Below are 21,966 nucleotides of genomic sequence, written 5' to 3'. Positions count from 1 at the left end.
TTTTGGAGCATAATTACATGAGGTTTTATGTGTTGATGGAGGTGCGTCTTGGTCAGTTTAGCTCAGAAAAAGCTGCCCTCATAGGCGGCTGCCTAATAAGCGGGCCGGCCCTGGTGACAGACAGTAGTGATCGCCATCTCATACTTACATTGTGGCAGCCTAACCCAGAGGCAACAGGATACTTATAGGCTGCATTGGAGGTGAGACCCATAGTATGTGGACTGCCACCATGGTAGGACCCCCTGCAACAGACAGGCGACCAGAGTTAATTCACAGTTTAGTTTATGATCAGACTGTTCTCCCTGTTTTGAGTGAGGAAGCAGGTGAAACTTCTCCTGTGAGGTAACACGAGAGTAAAAGGTACTACCAACACACACTGTTATCCATACGTCTGTTCACACACTGCATAGAACAGAGACAAAACAACCACTTATTATCACAGTTGAACATTCATTCAGTAAACCAATAAAAACCAAACCGTAGCCAGGGTTACCTCAGTGTGATGACGTCAAAGTTTCCTGTGTGTAGCCTAGCCATGAGCATAGCCAGGTCGTTGGCCTCAGAGCCACTGTTTGTCAGGTAGATAACCTAGCAGGAAACACAGGTACAAGACAGGATATTCATGTTTGCAATTATGGCGCTTTGTCTCAATAGAAATCCATACAATAGATGCCCATGGGTTTGGTCATCCGGGAACATGTGGAACTGCGGAACCGTACCAATATTGCAGATAAAGTTGTGCGTTGTGCGGTGGTGAAACGTCACAGTAAATCATACGTAGAAATAAACAAAACAAACAAAGCGGACATATGGTACTGTGCCTTCAGCGGGTCTGGCAGGGTGGCAGCTAGCTTCTCGGTGTACTCATGCAGAGGGGAATACACGTAGATGTTAGTCGTGTGCCACAGCTTTCTCAGCTGCTTCTCTGCCGCCGACGTTACCTTTCTACAGAGACACAACATCAGAAACAACGTAGAAATGTTCAGAGGATCCTTGGATCTTCAATTAAATACAGTAGCCTGGTCCCAGATGTTTTTGTGCTCTTTCCAACTACATCGTCAAGCCATATAGTGTAGACGGGTACTCAGGCTAGGTGGATAGTGATGGGTATATGAAAGATTTTTTTTACGGGTGGCAGTGCCCCACGCTGACAGTGGCAACGCCAGCGAACAGGTCCAGGTAGCGCCTCCCGTCCACGTCCCACAGCCACTGCATGTGTCCCTGGTGGATGTACACTGGCTTCTTGTAGTAGGTCACTTTCATGGTCATTGGGTTGCAGTTCTGCCTCCGAATCTCCATCATACGCTCTTTGGACATGTCCTAGAATAAAGATCCCATGTTCAATATGAATGTCCTGGGTAGATTTTATTATAAAAAGGCAAGAAATTATACACACTATACTAAGATGACAAGACTGTTACTGAAACTTCGCAACAAGGTTGGGGGTCAATTCAGGAAGTAAAGTGAAATTCAAAATTTCTGCATTATAATTATAATTTTCTGTTTAGGAATTTTGAATTTTAGTTTACTTCCTGAATTGACTGTATTAAAATGGAATTGACTCAAACCCGGCACTGTTCTAAATTTGACAACTTTGTTCACGTAAACCCTGCCTTCTTACTGTAACTTGTATTCCTCTGGATTAAAGCTACATTCTTACTGTAACTTGTATTCCTCTGGATTAAAGCTACATTCTTACTGTAACTTGTATTCCTCTGGATTAAAGCTACATTCTTACTGTACCTTGTATTCCTCTGGATTAAAGCTACATTCTTACTGTACCTTGTATTCCTCTGGATTAAAGCTACATTCTTACTGTACCTTGTATTCCTCTGGATTAAAGCTACATTCTTACTGTACCTTGTATTCCTCTGGATTAAAGCTACATTCTTACTGTACCTTGTATTCCTCTGGATTAAAGCTACATTCTTACTGTAACTTGTATTCCTCTGGATTAAAGCTACATTCTTACTGTACCTTGTATTCCTCTGGATTAAACCTACATTCTTACTGTACCTTGTATTCCTCTGGATTAAAGCTACATTCTTACTGTATCTTGTATTCCTCTGGATTAAAGCTACATTCTTACTGTACCTTGTATTCCTCTGGATTACAGCTACATTCTTACTGTACCTTGTATTCCTCTGGATTAAAGCTACATTCTTACTGTACCTTGTATTCTTCTGGATTAAAGCTACATGAGGGCATCTCAGGGAGGTCAGGGGGTGGGTGTTTCACTGCAGACTTTTTAAATAATGCACCTGGAAGAGGAAAGGATTGGAAAGAAAATGAAGGGCCCCATTCCATCCGTAGCGCTGAAGAGCTGCGCTGCAGCGCAATAGAAATTTAAAGGCAATGTTCCCACGTTAGTGGAAAGTGCCTTCATGTTAAATATGTCGGCTCCATCGGAAATTACCTTTACATTTCAATCACGCTATAGCACTGAATTTCAGCGATACGGATTGAATCCAGCTCTATGTCTGCATCCAAAATTCCACCCTATACACTAGTTTCAACCAGAGCCCTGTGAACTCTGGTCAAAAGTGTTCCTCCACAAAGGGTATAGGGTGTCATTTCAGACGTAGCTTTGGTCAAAAATAGATGTGTTGACAGTTGCAATGCAGTGAGACGTGCGAGAGAGATTTCATGAGCATGTTACTATTATTAACACCAAAGACCTGTGGTGAGACCGAGTTCCCTCCAGACCTGTTACTGTAAACCAGCCAGGTAGTTCCCTCCAGACCTGTTACTGTAAACCAGCCAGGTAGTTCCCTCCAGACCTGTTACTGTAAACCAGCCAGGTAGTTACATCCAGACCTGTTACTGTAAACCAGCCAGGTAGTTACCTCCAGACCTGTTACTGTAAACCAGCCAGGTAGTTACATCCAGACCTGTTACTGTAAACCAGCCAGGTAGTTCCCTCCAGACCTGTTACTGTAAACCAGCCAGGTAGTTCCCTCCAGACCTGTTACTGTAAACCAGCCAGGTAGTTACCTCCAGACCTGTTACTGTAAACCAGCCAGGTAGTTACCTCCAGACCTGTTACTGTAAACCAGCCAGGTAGTTACCTCCAGACCTGTTACTGTAAACCAGCCAGGTAGTTCCCTCCAGACCTGTTACTGTAAACCAGCCAGGTAGTTCCCTCCAGACCTGTTACTGTAAACCAGCCAGGTAGTTCCCTCCAGACCTGTTACTGTAAACCAGCCAGGTAGTTACCTCCAGACCTGTTACTGTAAACCAGCCAGGTAGTTCCCTCCAGACCTGTTACTGTAAACCAGCCAGGTAGTTCCCTCCAGACCTGTTACTGTAAACCAGCCAGGTAGTTCCCTCCAGACCTGTTACTGTAAACCAGCCAGGTAGTTACATCCAGACCTGTTACTGTAAACCAGCCAGGTAGTTCCCTCCAGACCTGTTACTGTAAACCAGCCAGGTAGTTACATCCAGACCTGTTACTGTAAACCAGCCAGGTAGTTACATCCAGACCTGTTATTGTAAACCAGCCAGGTAGTTCCCTCCAGACCTGTTATTGTAAACCATCCAGGTAGATACCTCCAGACCTGTTACTGTAAACCAGCCAGGTAGTTACCTCCAGACCTGTTACTGTACTGTAAACCAGCCAGGTAGCCACAGGAAAAGTACTTATATTGTGTCCGAAATGGCACCCTATTCCCTATATAGCGTATTACATTTAAACAGGGCTCATAGGGCTCAGGTCAAAAGCAGTGCACTATATAGTGAACAGGTTGCAATTTCAGGCTTAGACTTAGTATTTAGAGGCTGTAAGCCGAGGTATAACTGGTTCCTGACCCTTTGGCCCTTGGTCAAGGTACTGTACTGTGACAGGTACAGTTAAAATGTACTTATGCCTTCTTACATGTACTTAGGCTTTCCTACACTTTAATTAAGTTAGCTGAGACAGGCTTTCTGAACACCCTGGCCCTAGGTCAAAAAGGCAAGGTGTGCCAGTGTGTCCAAGTTGAGCAGTCTACTTGCCAGCAGCATACCACCCTGCATACTGCTGCTGGCTTGCTTCTGAAGCTAAGCAGGGTTGGTCCTGTTCAGTTCCTGGATGGGAGACCAGATGCTGCTGGAAGTGGTGTTGGAGGGCCAGTAGGAGGCACTCTTTCCTCTGGTCTAAAGAATATCCCAATGCCCCAGGGCAGTGATTGACACTGCCCTGTGTAGGGTGCTGTCTTTCGGATGGGACGTTAAACGGGTGTCCTGACTCTCTGAGGTCATTAAAGATCCCATGGCACTTATCGTAAGAGAGGTGGTGTTAACCCCGGTGTCCTGGCTAAATTCCCAATCTGGCCCTCAAACCATCATGGTCACCTAATAATCCCCAGTTTACAATTGGCTCATTAATCCCCCTCTTCTCCCCTGTAACTATTCCCCAGGTCGTTGCTGCAAATGAGAATGTGTTCTCAGTCAACTTACCTGGTAAAATAAACACTTGTATATGTGCGTAATGTATAGGTCAACTCAGGATACAAAGATTTACAACTATGGATGAGAGAGCAGACAGTTTTTTTTGTTTGTATTTATTAAGGATCCCCATTAGTTCCTGCCAAGGCAGCGGCTACTCTTCCTGGGGTTTATTAGGGATCTCCATTAGTTCCTGCAAAGGCAGCGGCTACTCTTCCTGGGGTTTATTAGGGATCTCCATTAGTTCCTGCCAAGGCAGCGGCTACTCTTCCTGGGGTTTATTATGGATCCCCATTAGTTCCTGCCAAGGCAGCGGCTACTCTTCCTGGGGTTTATTAAGGATCCCCATTAGTTCCTGCCAAGGCAGCAGCTACTCTTCCTGGGGTTTATTATGGATCCCCATTAGTTCATGCCAAGGCAGCAGCTACTCTTCCTGGGGTTTATTAAGGATCCCCATTAGTTCCTGCCAAGGCAGCGGCTACTCTTCCTGGGGTTTATTAAGGATCCCCATTAGTTCCTGCCAAGGCAGCGGCTACTCTTCCTGGGGTTTATTAAGGATCCCCATTAGTTCCTGCCAAGGCAGCGGCTACTCTTCCTGGAGTTTATTAAGGATCCCCATTAGTTCCTGCCAAGGCAGCGGCTACTCTTCCTGGGGTTTATTAAGGATCCCCATTAGTTCCTGCCAAGGCAGCGGCTACTCTTCCTGGGGTTTATTAAGGATCCCCATTAGTTCCTGCCAAGGCAGCGGCTAATCTTCCTGAGGTTTATTAAGGATCCCCATTAGTTCCTGCCAAGGCAGCAGCTACTCTTCCTGGGGTTTATTATAGCTCCCAATTAGTTCCTGCCAAGGCTGCAGCTACTCTTCCTGGGATTTGTTATGGATCCCCATTAGTTCCTGCCAAGGCAGCAGCTACTCTTCCTGGGGTTTATTATAGATCCCCCCTGCCAAGGCAGCAGCTACTCTTCCTGGGGTTTATTATGGATCCCCATTAGTTCCTGCCAAGGCTGCAGCTACTCTTCCTGGGGTTTATTATGGATTCCCATTAGTTCCTGCCAAGGCAGCAGCTACTCTTCCTGGGGTTTATTATGGATCTCCATTAGTTCTTACCAAGGCAGCAGCTACTCTTCCTGGGGTTTATTATGGATCCCCATTAGTTCCTGCCAAGGCAGCAGCAACTCTTCCTGGGGTTTATTATGGATCCCCATTATTTCCTGACAAGGCTGCAGCTACTCTTCCTGGGGTTTATTATAGCTCCCCATTAGTTCCTGCCAAGGCAGCAGCTACTCTTCCTGGGGTTTATTATGGATCCCCCCTGCCTAGGCAGCAGCTACTCTTCCTGGGGTTTATTATGGATCCCCATTAGTTCCTGCCAAGGCAGCAGCTACTCTTCCTGTGGTTTATTATGGATCCCCATTAGTTCTTACCAAGGCAGCAGCTACTCTTCCTGGGGTTTATTATGGATCCCCATTCGTTCCTGCCAAGGCAGCAGCTACTCTTCCTGGGGTTTATTATAGCTCCCCATTAGTTCTTACCAAGGCAGCAGCTACTCTTCCTGGGGTTTATTATGGATCCCTATTAGTTCCTGCCAAGACAGCAGCTACTCTTCCTGGGGTTTATTATGGATCCCCATTAGTTCTTACCAAGGCAGCAGCTACTCTTCCTGGGGTTTATTATGGATCCCTATTAGTTCCTGCCAAGGCAGCAGCTACTCTTCCTGGGGTTTATTATGGATCCCCCCCTGCCAAGGCAGCAGCTACTCTTCCTGGGGTTTATTATGGATCCCTATTAGTTCCTGCCAAGGCAGCAGCTACTCTTCCTGGGGTTTATTATGGATCCCCCCCTGCCAAGGCTGCAGCTACTCTTCTTGGGGTCCAAACAAGTTAAGGCAAAAACAAGAATAAAAATGGTACATATAACATTATTTCACCACTACATATCTAAAATACAACATGTATAGCACCATACATACGTGTGTGTAGAGTGCCTCTGCTGGCGTGTGTGCGTATGCATGCGTGTGCTCTCTTGTGTGCGTCTCTTCACAGTCCGCATCGTTCCATAAGGTGTAGTTTAATCTGTGTTTTAAATCTGACTTTACTGATTGCATGATGTGGAATAGAGTTACTGTACATGTAGTCAATGGCTGTATGATTTCCAGAGTCCGTTCTGGACTTGGGTACTATGAAGAGACCCCTGGTGGCATCAACCAATCGAATGTATTTATAAAGCCCTTCTTACATCAGCTGATGTCACAAAGTGCTGTACAGAAACCCAGCCTAAAACCCCAAACAGCAAGCAATGCATGTGTAGAAGCACGGTGGCTAGGAAAAACTCCCTAGAAAGGCCAGAACCTAGGAAGAAACCTAGAGAGGACCCAGGCTATGAGGGGTGGCCAGTACTCTTTTGGCTGTGCATAGTGGAGATTATAATAGAACATGGCCAAGATGTTCAAATGTTTATAGATGACCAGCAGGGTCAAATAACAATAATGACAGTGGTTGTCGAGGGTGCAACAGGTCAGCACCTCAGGAGTAAATGTCAGTTGGCTTTTCATAGCCGATCATTCAGAGTATCTCTACCGCTCCTGCTGTCTCTAGAGAGTTGAAAACAGCAGGTCTGGGACAGGTAGCACGTCCTGTGAACAGGTCAGTGTTCTTGTGGAGTATGCATGGGTGTCTGAGTTGTGTACTAGTCGTTTGAACAGACAGCTCAGGGCTTTACACGGTACAATCAATTCTACCAGCTATTTTAGATGGGGAGGAGGACAACGTGAAGACAGTGTGCCAACGTTATTTGAATTCCTCAAAAAGGAGAAGTATAACCTCCCAGGGTTTATCAATGAATAATAAAATGTACTTAAGGTCACCAAGGAAACGGATAACCTTATCATATCTCATGAAGCCAGGTTGCTTGTTAGGGCATCTCAGAAAACTGATACTGTATCTGGTAGAACAGATGTTACTTTGGGAAGGTAGGTGAGATGAAAGGACAAACTTTTCAAATCCTCATGCACAAAATGATACACATCGGTTATAATAATAAAAAAATAATATGATCATATCAAATAAGCAATAAACAAATGGTACACCTAATTAATGTGCTCAAACATTTACAATGACTCGGCTTGTATCCAAAAAGCATGCTCATTGCTCAGTCCTCTATAATAGACTTAACAAATGTATAGGTTGTTGATTATCAATAAGGCTTTTAGGTGAATAAATAGATCAGTGAACTGAACTTCAACCACAAAATGATCTCTACAAACAATTTGCACATACTGAAAATAAAGAATAAAGCCCCATGTCTTTTTTTCCTGTATGCACTGTTTGTGCGTGAAAAACAATCCAAGTAATATAATATTACACTGTCAAAGCTCAAGTTTTACCTAGGCCTAATATAAAGATTACAGAAGGTTATTAATGGAATCGTTGCGCTCATCAAGCTCTACTCTACTGCAAATTGAATCGTTGCGCTCATCAAGCACTACTCTACTGCAAATTGAATCGTTGCGCTCATCAAGCACTACTCTACTGCAAATTGAATCGTTGCGCTCATCAAGCACTACTCTACTGCAAATTGAATCGTTGCGCTCATCAAGCACTACTCTACTGCAAATTGAATCGTTGCGCTCATCAAGCACTACTCTACTGCAAATTGAATCGTTGCGCTCAACAAGCTATACTCTGCTGCAAGTTGAATCGTTGCGCTAATCAAGCGCTATTCTACTTTACTGCAATATGAAGTGCAAAGTTCTAATGACCACAACTATATTTTGCCGACTAAAATGTCCACAAAAGCAATCAAACTAGACCGCAAAACCAAAAAAACGCAGACAGACATTTCGATACATATCATCCAAACAAGAATTTTAGTCTTTTGTGGTCGGTCTCTGTTTACAAGTCGACATCACCAAGGTAACTTACCACTAGGCCGATGGAATTTGGCCAAGCCAGTAAAGGCATTGTAGGAGTATTTTACTCGATCCAAACATGGGCCATTGAATCGGGAGAAAAACTTATGCATGATGTCTACAGCAGGTAAGATGCCGTCCTGTTGGTCGTTCTCGGGAACTGTTACAGTAATGAAATCGACAAATGCAGAAATGACAGGTTTTTTCCTGAAAAGCTGCTGAAAAGGGTGGAGAGCATATTCAGCCAATGAGGGTTCGAGCCCCGACTCTTAAGTAGTAATCATGTCTTGGTGGTGCAATCTGTGACACGCGGGTACTATTATGGGATCAATATCACGCCAAATGTATTGCGAACACACAGCATGCATGTTGTATTCGTGTTTTATGATCTGTACAAATAAGTACCAATCTACAAATGCAAATCACTTTCCACAAATGTAAATCACTTTCCAGAATGCAAATCACTTTCTACAAATGTAAATCACCAATCTACAAATGCAAATCACTTTCCACAAACAAACACCTTTTGATTTGTAAGTCAATATATTGCATTAGAGTTACAGTTCATATAAGGTAATCAGTCAATTTAAATAAATCCATTAGGCTCTAATCTATAGATTTCACATAACTGGGAAAATTAATATGCATCTGTTGGTCAAAGATACAGTACCTTAAAAAAAATGGGCCTCCTCACAGTATTTCTGGGCATTCAAATTGTCATCGATTAAAAGCAATTGTGTTCATTGTGTGTAGTTTATACCTGCCCATACCATAACCCCACAGCCACCATAGGGCACTCTGTTTACAACGTTGACATCAGCAAACCTCGCTCTAAACGACGTTGGTGGCGGTTTATGGAAGAGAAAATAACATAAAAATGATCAGGCAACTGCTCTAGTGGACATTCCTGCTGTCAGCATGCCAATTGCATGCTCCCTCAAAACTTGACATCTGTGGCATTGTGTTGTGTGACAAAACTGCACAGTTTAGAGGGGCCTTTTATTGTCTCTAGCACAAGGTGCACCTGTGTAGTGATCATGCTGTTTAATTAGCTTCTTGATAAGCCACACTTGTCAGGTGGATGGATTATCTTGGCAAAGGAGAAATTCTTACTAACAGGGATGTAAACAAATTTGTGCACAAGATTTGAGAGAAATACGCTTTTTGTGTGTATGGAACATTTCTGGAATCTTTTATTTCAGTGCATTAAACATGGGACCAATACTTTACATGCTGCATTTATATTTTGGTTCACTGTAGTTGACATCAGTAAGTTTTCTCTGTCTTCTTTCCCAGAACAAAGATGTTTAGAGACCGGGGGAGAAAATACAACAACTAAAAAAAAAACTGGAAAGATTTTCTGTGCAAGATTTCCAAATAACATCAATTTGACCGGTTGTAAGGAAATAGAATGCTGTGAAAACGACCAAGTTCGTCTTGGATGCATATTTTATGATGCTGATAAAGATAGCACCTCTAGAGGTGCTATCTGAGTGTTCACGGTCTCTCAACATGCTGAAAGAAATCCAATTTCTCCACGCCTGTTCTCGATTCAACATTTTTCCTACATTTGGTTTGGTGTATAATTTTTCTGCAAGAAATGTTTAATTCTGCAGGAGTTAATATTAAGGCTATGTGAGAGGTTATAGACCTACAGTCAGTGTCCAGATTTCAATTTATATTTAACCCATCTGAACAGTAGCCTACAGTTCCCTGGATCTTCCCTATTTGAAGTCCCCTTTTTGTGATTGTCCAATTTGTAATGAATTTGTAATGAATGCTATTCTTTGACTACAGCTCAGCATTCAACACCATAGTACCCTCAAAGCTCATCACTAAGCTCAGGAACCTGGGGCTAAACACCTCCCTCTGCAACTGGATCCTGGACTTACTGACGGGCCGCCCCCAGGTGGTGAGGGTAGGTAGCAACACATCTGCCACGCTGACCCTCAACACTGGAGCTCCCCAGGGGTGCGTGCTCAGTCCCCTCCTGTACTCCCTGTTCAGCCACGACTGCATGGCCAGGCACGACTCCAACACCATCATTAAGTTTGCAGACGACACAACAGTGGTAGGCCTGATCACCGACAATGACGAGACAGCCTATAGGGAGGAGGTCAGAGACCTGGCCGGGTGGTGCCAGAATAACAACCTATCCCTGAACGGAACCAAGACTAAAGAGATGATTGTGGACTACAGGAAAAGGAGCACCGAGCAAATCCCCATGCTCATCGACAGGGCTGTAGTGGAGCAGGTTGAGAGCTTCAAATTCCTTGGTGTCCACATCAACAACAAACTAGAATGTTCCAAACACACCAAGACAGTCGTAAAGAGGGCACGACAAAGCCTATTCCCCCTCAGGAAAATAAAAAGATTTGGCATGGGTCCTCAGATCCTCAAAAGATTCTACAGCTGCAGCATCACTGCCTCCGACCGCAAGGCACTTCAGAGGGTAGTGCGTACGGCCCAGTACATCATTGGGGCAAAGCTGCCTGCCATCCAGGACCTCTAATCCAGGCGGTGTCAGAAGGCCCTGAAAATTGTCAAAGACCCCAGCCACCCCAGTCATAGACTGTTCTCTCTACTACCGCATGGCAAGCGGTACCAGAGTGCCAAGTCTAGGACAAAAGGGCTTCTCAACAGTTTTTACCCCCAAGCCATTAGACTCCTGAACAGGTAACCAAATGGATTGTGTGCCCTCCCAACCCCTCTTTTTTGCTGCTGCTACTCTCTGTTTATCTTATATGCATAGTCACTTTAACTTTACATTCATGTACATACTACCTCATTTGGGCCGACCAACCAGTGCTCTTGCACATTGGCTAACCAACCAGGCTATCTGCATTGTGTCCCTCCACCCGCCAACCCCTCTTTTTACACTACTGCTACTCTCTGTTCATCATAAGTTGAAAATGAGTGAAGACACTTGCCAGTTGGTCCGCGCATGCTATTTAGTACACGTCCTGGTAATCCGTCTGGCCCAGCGGCTTTGTGAATGTTAACCTGTTTAAAGGCATTGCTCACATCGGCTACCGAGAGCATTATCACATAGTCATCCAGAAAAGCTGGTGCTCTCGTGCATGCTTCAGTGTTGCTTGCCTCGAAACGAGCATAAAAGTCATTTAGCTCATCTGGAAGGCTCTTGTCATTGGGAAGCTCGCGTCTGGGTTTCCATTTGTAGTCCGTACTAGTTTTCAAGCCCTGCCACATCTGACGAGCTTAGAGTCGGTGTAGTAGGATTCAATCTTAATCCTGTATTGACACTTTTCTTGTTTGATGTTTCATCTGAGGGCATAATGAGATTTCTTTTAAGCGTTACTGTCCCGCTCCTTGAAAGCGTCAGCTCTAGCCTCTAGCTCGATGCGGATGTTGCCTGTAATCCATGGCTGCTAGTTGGGATATGTACATACGGTCACTGTGTGGATGACGTTGTCGATGCACTTATTGATGACTAAGGTGGTGTATTCCTCAATGCCATTGGAAGAATCCTGGAACATATTCCAGTCTGTGCTAGCAAAACAGTCCTGTAGCGTAGCATCCGCGTCATCTGACCACTCACTGTACCAGTCACTGGTACTTCCTGCTTTAGTTTGTGCTTGTAAGCAGGAATCAGGAGGATAGAATTATGGTCCGATTTGCCAAATGGAGCGCGGGGGAGAGCTTTGTATGCATCTCTGTGTGTGGAGTAAAGATGGTCTAGAGTTTTTTTCCCTCTGGTTGCACACGTGACATGCTGGTAAAAATGAGGTAAAACTGATTTAAGTTTGCCTGCATTAATGTCCCCGGCCACTAGGAGCGCCACTTCTGGATGAGCATTTTGTTGTTTGTTTATGGCCTTATACAGCTCATTGAGTGCAGTCTTAGTGCCAGTACCGGTCTGTGGTGGTAAATAGATGGCTATGAATTATATAGATGAGAACTCTCTTGGTAGATAGTGTGGTCTACAGCTTATCATAAGGTACTCTACCTCAAAAGAGCCATACCTCAAGACGTCTTTAATATTAGACATCGTGCACCAGCTGTTATTGACAAAAAGACACACCCCCACCCCCCCCCCCTTCTCTATTCTGCCTGTGCATGGAAAATCCCGCCAGCTCTATATTATCCGTGTCGTCGTTCATCCACGACTCGGTGAAACATAAGATTGTACAGTTTTTAATGTCCCGTTGGTAGGATAATCTTAATTGTAGGTCATCAATTTTATTTTCCAATGATTGCACGTTAGCCAGTAGAACGGATGGCAGTGGGAGTTTACTCGCTCGCCTACAGATTTTCAGAAGGCAGCCCGACCTGCGCCCCTTTTCTTTCGTCTTCTCTTCACCCAAATAACGGGGATTTGGGCCTGTTCCCGGGAAAGCAGTATACCCTTCTCGCCAGATTCGTTAAAGGAAAAAGCTTCTTCCAGTTCGAGGTGAGTAATCGCTGTTCTGATGTCCAGAAGTCATTATGTACAAAATAAGTAAAAAAAAAAGAAGTTACAAACAATGCAAAAAAACGTACAAAATAGCACAGTTGGTTAGGAGCATGTAAAACGTCAGCTATCCTCTTCGGCGCCATCTTTCCATATTAGTGTGTAGCCCAAATGGTTCAGACGCTACAGACAGTAGTTGGAAGATCGGAAGTCCCGCGGCACACGTGGTGGTCGTAGAGCAATACGGAAAAGACCATTATGTTCATGAGAGTCTCATCTTTCCATAGAGGGGTTTGTAGGACAAACCGTTTGGACGCTACAGGCGTTTTTTCGTGAGAAGACGATTTTCAGGATGTCTCATGGTCTGACAAACACCACTTTTACTTTACTTTTACTTTACTTTTACTTTACTTTTACTTATTTTGCTCTCTCCTGTCACTGCAGATGAGGAAGGATGCAATGGATTGAGACACAGCCCATGCAAAATAACTGTTGTCTGTTATCTTAAATCTATCTTAAATTGACGGATTATGATGGGGACTTTATTATTTTGATAATTAGATTTCCTCGGGACGCGGACATCAACTCTAGGGGTTAATATAACCTCCCTGTCTATAAAGCCACCAGGCATTGAAGGAAGGCAGCCAGCTAGCTAACTAACGTTACTTGTTATTATTATTATTTATAACTAACCTGGCAAAAGCTAGCTAGCTGGAGCAATGGTCAGGTAATGTCAGAGTCACACAGCTTTTATTTTGAAAACAGTTAGCATACGTATCCTCTTGCAAGCCCCACCTCTCTGTTCATCAATTTTATCTTGTGGACAACATAAGAAAAATGGATTAAGGTCTGAATGCGATTTCACATTGTAGCTTGTTTGTAGTAGTGTTTTGGTACCGGAGTTGTATTTTAATACTGTCCACACTGAAAAGCACCTAGCAATGTATTAGAGATGTGAGACAGGATATGTGTTTAACTTCATGCTCCTCTATAGAACATGTCAGATGGTACATTGAAGACTGATGTGTGTCTGTCTTTTTTATAAAGTCATTGCAGTTATGGTTCTATTGTCTAATAATGACCTCCGAGGCTAATTTAGAAGTCAATTCATGGGAATAATCTAGAAGAAGTAATACATAATACTTGGTTTTGTCTATATTACATCTTTAATGAGCAGCATTTTAATTCACAGAACAAATCATCAATATACTTGATTGAACAAATAATCAATCTAGTAATGAATCTGTATGTACCTACACCAAAATAAACTCTGTATGGAAAAATATCCCTGTGTTTCTTTTTGTTGTGCTTTTCGCTTTGTACTTTTTTATTTTCTTTAATACAAAATTGTACTTACAGATAATAGAAAACGTTTTCTAAACCAAAAAACTGAATCATCCGCTGGTACAGTATCTCTCTGAGACTAGAAACGTTTATCAAAGTCCGAATAATACATTGAGATTCATTTAGAGGTTTCCCCAGTCGTGGTTCTACAAGAATCATTTCACATTACACCCGCATATTATCTGTCCACAGAAAGGTATCCTTTGCAAGTCGGTTGAGGAAATAGTCTGCAGTAGTACCTTTTGGAAATCAGTAGAGTTTCAATTTGCATTACATAGAGAGACAACAGAGCCGAAATAAGATATCATTAGCATACAATTGAATTTACACCATTATGATCAAATACATTCATTATCATGAATAATCATGTCTAATAAAAAAATAAATATATAGCTAGCTATTCAGTCTGTGGATTCTGAAGCATAAAACTGTTTTCCATCGGTTCTTGCATGAAGTACACATATATAGTTGGTTCTTTAACAGTTTGTGAGTGAGCTAAAGGGTTTTGGTTCCGCATCTGACAGAAACTCTCCTCACTATCTCAAAGTGTTTGTACGTTTTTGGGAGGTTAGCTTAGCCTTCAAGATAACCGTTTTTTATTCTCCACAGAACTATCCATCCAGGCATCCTCAATGTACAAAACTCCTGTGCAGCTGGAGACTGACAGAAGGGAGAGTCACAATAGCAAACTGTCTAACTGTGTGACGTCACAACCCAGCTCGTGACTACAGGAGGAGCAGGGAGTTTAGCACACAGACTGTCTTTCAGACCCTCATGCAGGGTAGATTAGTCTAGAAGGTGGGCATCGTGGGGACAGTGTCCACATAGCCGCTGGTGGTCAGGCACGTGCTCTCCTGGAGCTGGGTAGCTACAGGTCCGTCTTTGGTCGTCTTGCCCTGCTGCTGTGTGGGATATCTCTCAGCCTCAGCCCCCTCCTTCTCCCGGTAGTCACAGTACTGCCCAGCCTCAGCCATCTCCCTCTGCCTCTGCAGCAAGAGCACGTTGTCATTGTTCACCCCGTTGACTTTACTGTAGTCCACCACGGCCCTGCCGAACTGCACCTGGGAGGGGCCCCGGCCGTGGCTGGAGAGAGGCTTCAGGACCAGCTGGTTCTCCTGGTTCACTTTCTGGACCTCCACGTACTCCATGGACCGGGAGGGGGGCAGCCCAAGCCCCGTGGCTTCTTTCTGGCGCTCCAGATTGCGGATGTTGAAGTTGCTGTGGGCCTGGGGGTGGTGCTGGGCCTCCCAGTGGTATAAAACTCCAGTGGATGGGGATCTGCTGTGACGGTACTCGCTGTACTCTCCCAGGCTGTCTCTGTACTCTGGGTGGTGGTGGTGGGGAAAGGAGGTGGATGTGGGGAAGAGATGATCTGGGACGCTGTATGTTATCTCACTTGTGCTGTGCTGCTTGGGCATCTCAAGTGTACCATAGTGGTGGTTGTCGGAGGATCCATGGATCGACGGGGAGAAGACTAATGGCCAGGTCTTAACCCTCGCATCTGATGAATCTGGGGTGTCCACCACCTGGCTGTCTCCCCTCTCCAGCCTCTCCCAAGACCCCGCCTGGCCTTGCAGTAGCTCGGGTTCCTCGTAGCTCGACTCGTCCTTGGATTCCACACCTCCACACTTCTCCATCAGCAAGGTGTGGCTGTCACAGCTGCCCCGGCCCGAGTCGTTGTCCGACTGGCTCTTGGACTTGAGGCAGCCAACATCTCGGAGGTCTTTTCCCTCCGGCATCAGTTCCTGTTTTTCGTTGACGTACACTTCCAGGTATTCCACCAGCAGATCCTCGTAGTCAGTAGACCTCGGAGGGAAACTTTGGACTACCAAGGAGTTGAATACCTCTTCTGGCTTGCCCTTCTGTAGACAGAGCAAAGAGGTTTAGTGGAAAGGACAATTAGACGGTGGAATCACTTAACCCTGAGAGACGTTGAGTGAACTAATAAAATCACTTTACCTTGAGAAGCTGTTGATCAAATCCTTTTATTTTAGGTCCAGGAACGGGAGGTAGGAGACAGTGCTTCACACTAGAGGGAGAGAGAGAGTGACTGAGTGAGTGAGCTGTTCATGAACGGAGAGTACTGTTGCTATGCAAGCAGCTCCTTCATTGATTGATCTCGTGACCGTGACTTCAGAAGGTTCTTTGTACCTGCTTCTGTTCAAGGTGATAATCCATGTGAGAATCAAGAAGATAAAGGCAGAGAAGACGGCTATCAGGATCCACATGGATCGTTCCCGGGGGATGTCTGTCAACACAACAAGGAAATAACATTCGAATACAACTTCTTTTGAAAGATAAATGTTCCTTTTTTTTCCACTACCTGACAGACATCACATACACTCCTCCAAGAGGCTGGAAGCAGCACAGCACATTAGTGACTGGTCCTGAAGCCTCTCTCCAGCCACGGCCGGGGCCCCTCCCAGGTGCAGTTCGGCAGGGCCGTGGTGGACTACAGTAAACTATGACAAGTATAGAGGCGTGGTTGGCAGACTTACAGTCTGGAACTTTGACATAGCTGGCGGTGCTCCACTCGCTCCAGAAGCCGTGGTCTGGCTTACAACGGACCTGCACCATGTAGACACCACCAGAGTGCAGGCTGAAGATGTTGAACATTTTCTGCTGACCTGCGCGGTGCTCCTGTTAGGGAAAAGACACACAAGATAATATTACAGATTGTGAATAACCACAAGGGTATTGATGTGATGCTTTCATTGAGTACTTTAATAAACCTACACTTTTATCCAAAGCAGTGCAATGCATTCATTTCTAGTGTGTGTATGTTACCGCTGTGGGAATTAAACCCTCCACCTTTGCCACACAGGACAGGGGATTGATTTGACTTCCTGCATTAACTTTCTAAGAAACAGACCTGACCCTTTTCTGAGTAATGATATAAGGGTTACACAGTTAATGATAACTTTGATCGTCTGGCTTTAAAACGTTTCCAGGAACTTTCTCTGAACGATCCGTGATGGCTTTGTGTTTTGGTCTAACTGGTTGATTATTCATATAGCTCAGCAATAATGAACAATCTTTAACTAGGGAAGTATATTTAATCATTATTTAACAGGTCCCTTGATAAAGACATTGGCCAGTCTAGCATTGTAGCTGTAGGGCAGATGACTGGTTTGTGCATAGAAAGGCTAACTGCTACCTCAGTGTAGATCAGGGGCTTCCAACCTTTTTCTCCCCCCACTTTTACAACAAAAATGTCCAAAAATGTCCATACATAGTTTAACAACATCTATCAGGTAGGCTATTTACTGACAATAATAATACAAATAATAATAACAACAATAATAATCATGAATATGGAAAACAAATGAACTCAGTGTTGCGTCTTCCTCTGTCATTTTACTGCTTATTTCTAGCCCATAGCATCATGGGATGTATGCATCATTTTAGATCGGTATAAACAATCTGAAATTGTAAAAATAAACAAAGTTAGGAAAGCCTGGTGTAGATAATTCACCTGGCCACCTGGTCAGCGTGCACTGTGCCCGGCCCGCCACAGGAGTCACTAGTGCGCGATGAGACAAGGATATCCCTGCCGGCCAAACCCTCCCTAACCCGGACGACGCTGGGCCAATTGTGCTTCGCCCCATGGACTTCCCGGTCGCGGCCGGCTGCGACAGAGCCTGGACTCGAACTCAGAATCTCTGGTGGCACAGCTAGCACTGCCTTAGACCACTGCGCCACCCGGGAGGCCCTGGTGTAGATAATACTTGATGTAGCTTAGAAAACGGTGATCCTCGAGACCTGCAGTATACTCCAGCTCTTTATCCCGGCTGAGCTTCATGCCTTCATCACACTAGCCTCAACAACTTGATTAGCGAGACAAGTGTTCACTGCTGAGCACAAGCTGGTACAGCAGTTCTTTAAGAGCAGGACAGAGGATCACTGGCCTAGAGGTTACCAACTGTCCGCTCCCAAGAAATCATTTCTAACCACATCACTTCCTCTTCTTCAGTGTAGCTGCAAAGGCATCACTTCATGATTGTGGTTGCCATTGTGAACATTTTGAATGTTCTAGCTTGTGGTTTCTGTGGCAAAAATGCTATTTGTGTTTAAGTACCTCCCACTCCTCCGCCTCCTCCAGTTTGACCCTGAGCTCATAGATGAGGGTGATCCAGCCGGAACGCGTATCGGCCTTACGGGGCGGTTCCCATGACACCCTGAGGAAGGGACCATCTTCGTCCTCCAACACCCCTACCGTCACGTTCTCTGGTGTGTGTGGCTGGACTGAAAAGGGGGGACAGACAGATGCTAATGTCAATGACCATAGAAGAGCAGACACAAGGGCCATATTTTGGGAGTATTTGTCTGCTCAGTGATAACCTGAAGAATAAACATTCATATTAAGGCATGCCATACTTTATATGACCTTTTTTACTACAGTCCAATTACCACTGAACTCTTCCAATGGAGGTGTGTAGCACATTTTCTATACTCTCTCTGTATATCCTCTATACTCTCTGTATATTCTGTATACTCTCTCTGTATATCCTCAATACTCTCTCTGTATATCCTCTATACTCTCTGTATATTCTGTATACTCTCTCTGTATATCCTCAATACTCTCTCTGTATATCCTCAATACTCTCTCTGTATATCCTATATACTCTCTCTGTATATCTTCTAAACTCTCTGTATATTCTGTATACTCTCTCTGTATATCCTCTATACTCTCTCTGTATATCCTCTATACTCTCTGTATATTCTGTATACTCTCTCTGTATATCCTCAATACTCTCTCTGTATATCCTCTATACTCTCTCTGTATATCCTCTATACTCTCTGTATATTCTGTATACTCTCTCTGTATATTCTGTATACTCTCTCTGTGTATCCTGTATACTCTCTCTGTATATTCTCTATACTCTCTCTGTATATTCTCTATACTCTCTCTGCATATTCTGTATACTATCTCTGTATATCCTCTATACTCTCTGTATATCCTGTATACTCTCTCTGTATATCCTCTATACTCGCTCTGTATATCCTCTATACTCTCTGTATATCCTCTATACTCTCTCTGTATATTCTGTATACTCTCTCTGTATATCCTATATACTCTCTCTGTATATCCTATATACTCTGTATATTCTCTATACTCTCTCTGTATATCCTCTATACTCTCTGTATATTCTGTATACTCTCTCTGTATATTCTGTATACTCTCTCTGTATATCCTCAATACTCTCTCTGTATATTCTGTATACTCTCTCTGTATATTCTGTATACTCTCTCTGTATATCCTCAATACTCTCTCTGTATATTCTGTATACTCTCTCTGTATATTCTGTATACTCTCTCTGTATATTCTGTATACTCTCTCTGTATATCCTGTATACTCTCTCTGTATATTCTCTATACTCTCTCTGTATATTCTCTATACTCTCTCTGTATATTCTGTATACTATCTCTGTATATCCTCTATACTCTCTGTATATCCTGTATACTCTCTCTGTATATCCTCTATACTCGCTCTGTATATCCTCTATACTCTCTGTATATCCTCTATACTGTCTCTGTATATTATGTATACTCTCTCTGTATATCCTATATACTCTCTCTGTATATCCTATATACTCTCTCTGTATATCCTATATACTCTGTATATTCTCTATACTCTCTCTGTATATCCTCTAAACTCTCTCTGTATATCCTCTATACTCTCTCTATATATCCTCTATACTCTCTGTATATTCTGTATACTCTCTCTGTATATCCTCTATACTCTCTCTGTATACAGACCATGTCTACGTCCACAGGGTCAAGGTTCTTATCTATATAGACCACGTCCATGGGGTCAGGTTTCTTATCTATATGGACCACATCCATGGGGTCAAGGTTCTTATCTATATAGACCACGTCCATGGGGTCAAGGTTCTTATCTATATAGACCACGTCCATGGGGTCAAGGTTCTTATCTATATAGACCACGTCCATGGGGTCAGGTTTCTTACCTATATAGACCACGTCTACATCCACAGGGTCAGAGAAGTTGTTGCCGAGGGCGTTGGTGGCCACTACAGTGATGTTGTAGTTGACCCATATGGATGTTTCATTCTTGTTGAAGAAACAGGAGTTGGCCCCCGCTGTATGGTAGTCTGGACACTCATAGACTGTTTCAGAGCTGGAAAAGGACAGCAAGAGACAGTTCCAGTTAGAGACAGAGGGACAGTTAGTGAGGAAGTCTGGACACTCATAGACTGTTTCAGAGCTGGAGTCTCTCCAGGGACAGAGAGAGAGAGAGACAGACAGAGAGACAGGGACAGAGAAACAGGGACAGAGAGACAGACAGAGAGACAGTTAGTGAGGTAGTCTGAACACTCATAGAACGTGTCAGAGCTGGAGAGACAGGGACAGAGAGAGAGAGACCGGGACAGAGAGAGAGAGAGGGACAGAGAAAGAGAGAGAGACAGAGAGAGAGAGAGAGAGAGGGACAGAGAGAGAGAGAGACAGGGACAGAGAGAGAGAGAGACAGGGACAGAGAGAGAGAGAGACAGGGACAGAGAGAGAGAGGGACAGAGAGAGAGAGGGACAGAGAGAGAGAGAGACAGGGACAGAGAAACAGAGAGACAGTTAGTGAGGTAGTCTGAACACTCATAGACTGTGTCAGAGCTGGAGAGACAGGGACAGAGAGAGAGAGACCGGGACAGAGAGAGAGAGAGGGACAGAGAGACAGTTAGTGAGGTAGTCTGGACACTCATAGACCGTGTCAGAGCTGGAGAGACAGGGACAGAGAGAGAGAGTTCCAGTTAGAGACAGAGAGACAGTTAGTGAGGTAGTCTGGACACTCATAGATGTGTCAGAGCTGGAGAGACAGGGACAGAGAGAGAGAGTTCCAGTTAGAGACAGAGAGACAGTTAGTGAGGTAGTCTGGACACTCCTAGAAGTGTCAGAGCTGGAGAGACAGGGACAGAGAGAGAGAGAGAGACAGAGAGAGAGAGAGAGACAGACAGATAGGACAATAATCTGGACACATAGACCGTGTCAGAGCTGGACAAGGAGCGTTGACACAGAGATGACAATGTGATATTAGTGAGGAACACCATGTCCGGACAGGAGTCAGAATAACAAGTGTTCGTGTGGAGGCATTGTTATGATTTTTCAGTCTCGCTATTTACATGACAGGGGGAAAAAACAAGTCAACATCCTTTGCCTTTGTGTTTACATAAACAATTCCTGAAAAACACCAGCGTGTTTGTACCTAAGCCTGTGTGTGAAGGTGTGTCCAAGACAAGTGACCAATGGTTTTTAGGAGGGAGCATGTGATAGGGGGTAATGCAGGCATGGGGGGGTGGTGTTGCTTCGTGGGTGTCCACCTCCTTGCCAGTGGGCATGTCGTATGCCTGTATAACCACTCACTTCTCTTTGTGGTAGAAGAGGGAGTAGGTGGTGGGTCGCCCCCCGTCAGATCCTGCCTCCCACCAGCAGGTGAAGGTCTCCTTATCTGGGGACCTACAGCTGGTCAGCTTGGGCTTTCCTGGGGGGGTGTGGCCTGAAGGATAGACAACCGGTAGAGCAGGTCAGACAACTGATAGACCAGGTCAGACAACTGGTAGACCAAGTCAGACAACTGGTAGACCAGGTCAGACAACTGGTAGACCAGGTCAGACAACTGGTAGACCAGGTCATACAACTGGTAGACCAGGTCAGACAACTGGTAGACCAGGTCAGACAACTGGTAGACCAGGTCAGACAACTGATAACCCAGGACAGACAACAGGCACAGAAGGCAGCACAACACACTATGAGACAACACCTGTGAGACAACACACAATACCTGTGAGACAACACACAATACCTGTGAGACAACACGCAACACCTGTGAGACAACACGCAACACCTGTGAGACAACACGCAACA

At 44.5% G+C, this 21,966-nt stretch overlaps 2 protein-coding genes across 8 annotated transcripts in view; both read right to left on the bottom strand.

The window, feature by feature from the left end:
* The window catches only part of agxt2 (alanine--glyoxylate aminotransferase 2), a 29,327-nt gene extending 20,758 nt beyond the window's left edge, over positions 1–8,569 (bottom strand). Inside the window, exons 1-6 of one of the 3 annotated variants that reach the window (XR_005034855.1) lie at positions 8,347–8,569; positions 2,173–2,261; positions 1,130–1,320; positions 822–945; positions 494–588; positions 149–242 (exon numbers count right to left, since the gene is read on the bottom strand). Coding sequence is in view for 2 of the 3 variants with exons in the window: in XM_036936863.1 (XP_036792758.1) it covers positions 149–242; positions 494–588; positions 822–945; positions 1,130–1,320; positions 2,173–2,261; positions 8,347–8,446 (693 nt within the window). In the remaining variant the exon portion in view is untranslated. Of the gene's footprint in view, positions 1–148; positions 243–493; positions 589–821; positions 946–1,129; positions 1,321–1,626; positions 1,671–2,172; positions 2,262–8,346 lie in introns of those variants that run through there. The other 2 variants (XM_036936863.1, XM_036936864.1) reach the window with 2 other exon arrangements.
* A 5,306-nt stretch (positions 8,570–13,875) lies between these two features.
* prlra (prolactin receptor a) overlaps positions 13,876–21,966 on the bottom strand; it is a gene marked incomplete in the record, with an annotated part of 31,691 nt that continues 23,600 nt past the window's right edge. For 4 of the 5 annotated variants that reach the window (XM_036936686.1, XM_036936685.1, XM_036936688.1 and 1 more), the window contains 7 exons: positions 13,876–15,950; positions 16,048–16,117; positions 16,240–16,336; positions 16,587–16,728; positions 18,167–18,333; positions 20,061–20,230; positions 21,466–21,598. In XM_036936686.1, the coding sequence (XP_036792581.1) occupies positions 14,880–15,950; positions 16,048–16,117; positions 16,240–16,336; positions 16,587–16,728; positions 18,167–18,333; positions 20,061–20,230; positions 21,466–21,598 (1,850 nt within the window). 5 annotated transcript variants of the gene reach the window in all.

Source organism: Oncorhynchus mykiss, chromosome 12 (genome assembly GCF_013265735.2).
Source record: "Oncorhynchus mykiss isolate Arlee chromosome 12, USDA_OmykA_1.1, whole genome shotgun sequence".
Classification (NCBI taxonomy): domain Eukaryota; kingdom Metazoa; phylum Chordata; class Actinopteri; order Salmoniformes; family Salmonidae; genus Oncorhynchus; species Oncorhynchus mykiss.
This window is presented reverse-complemented; position numbering and strand designations above follow the sequence as displayed.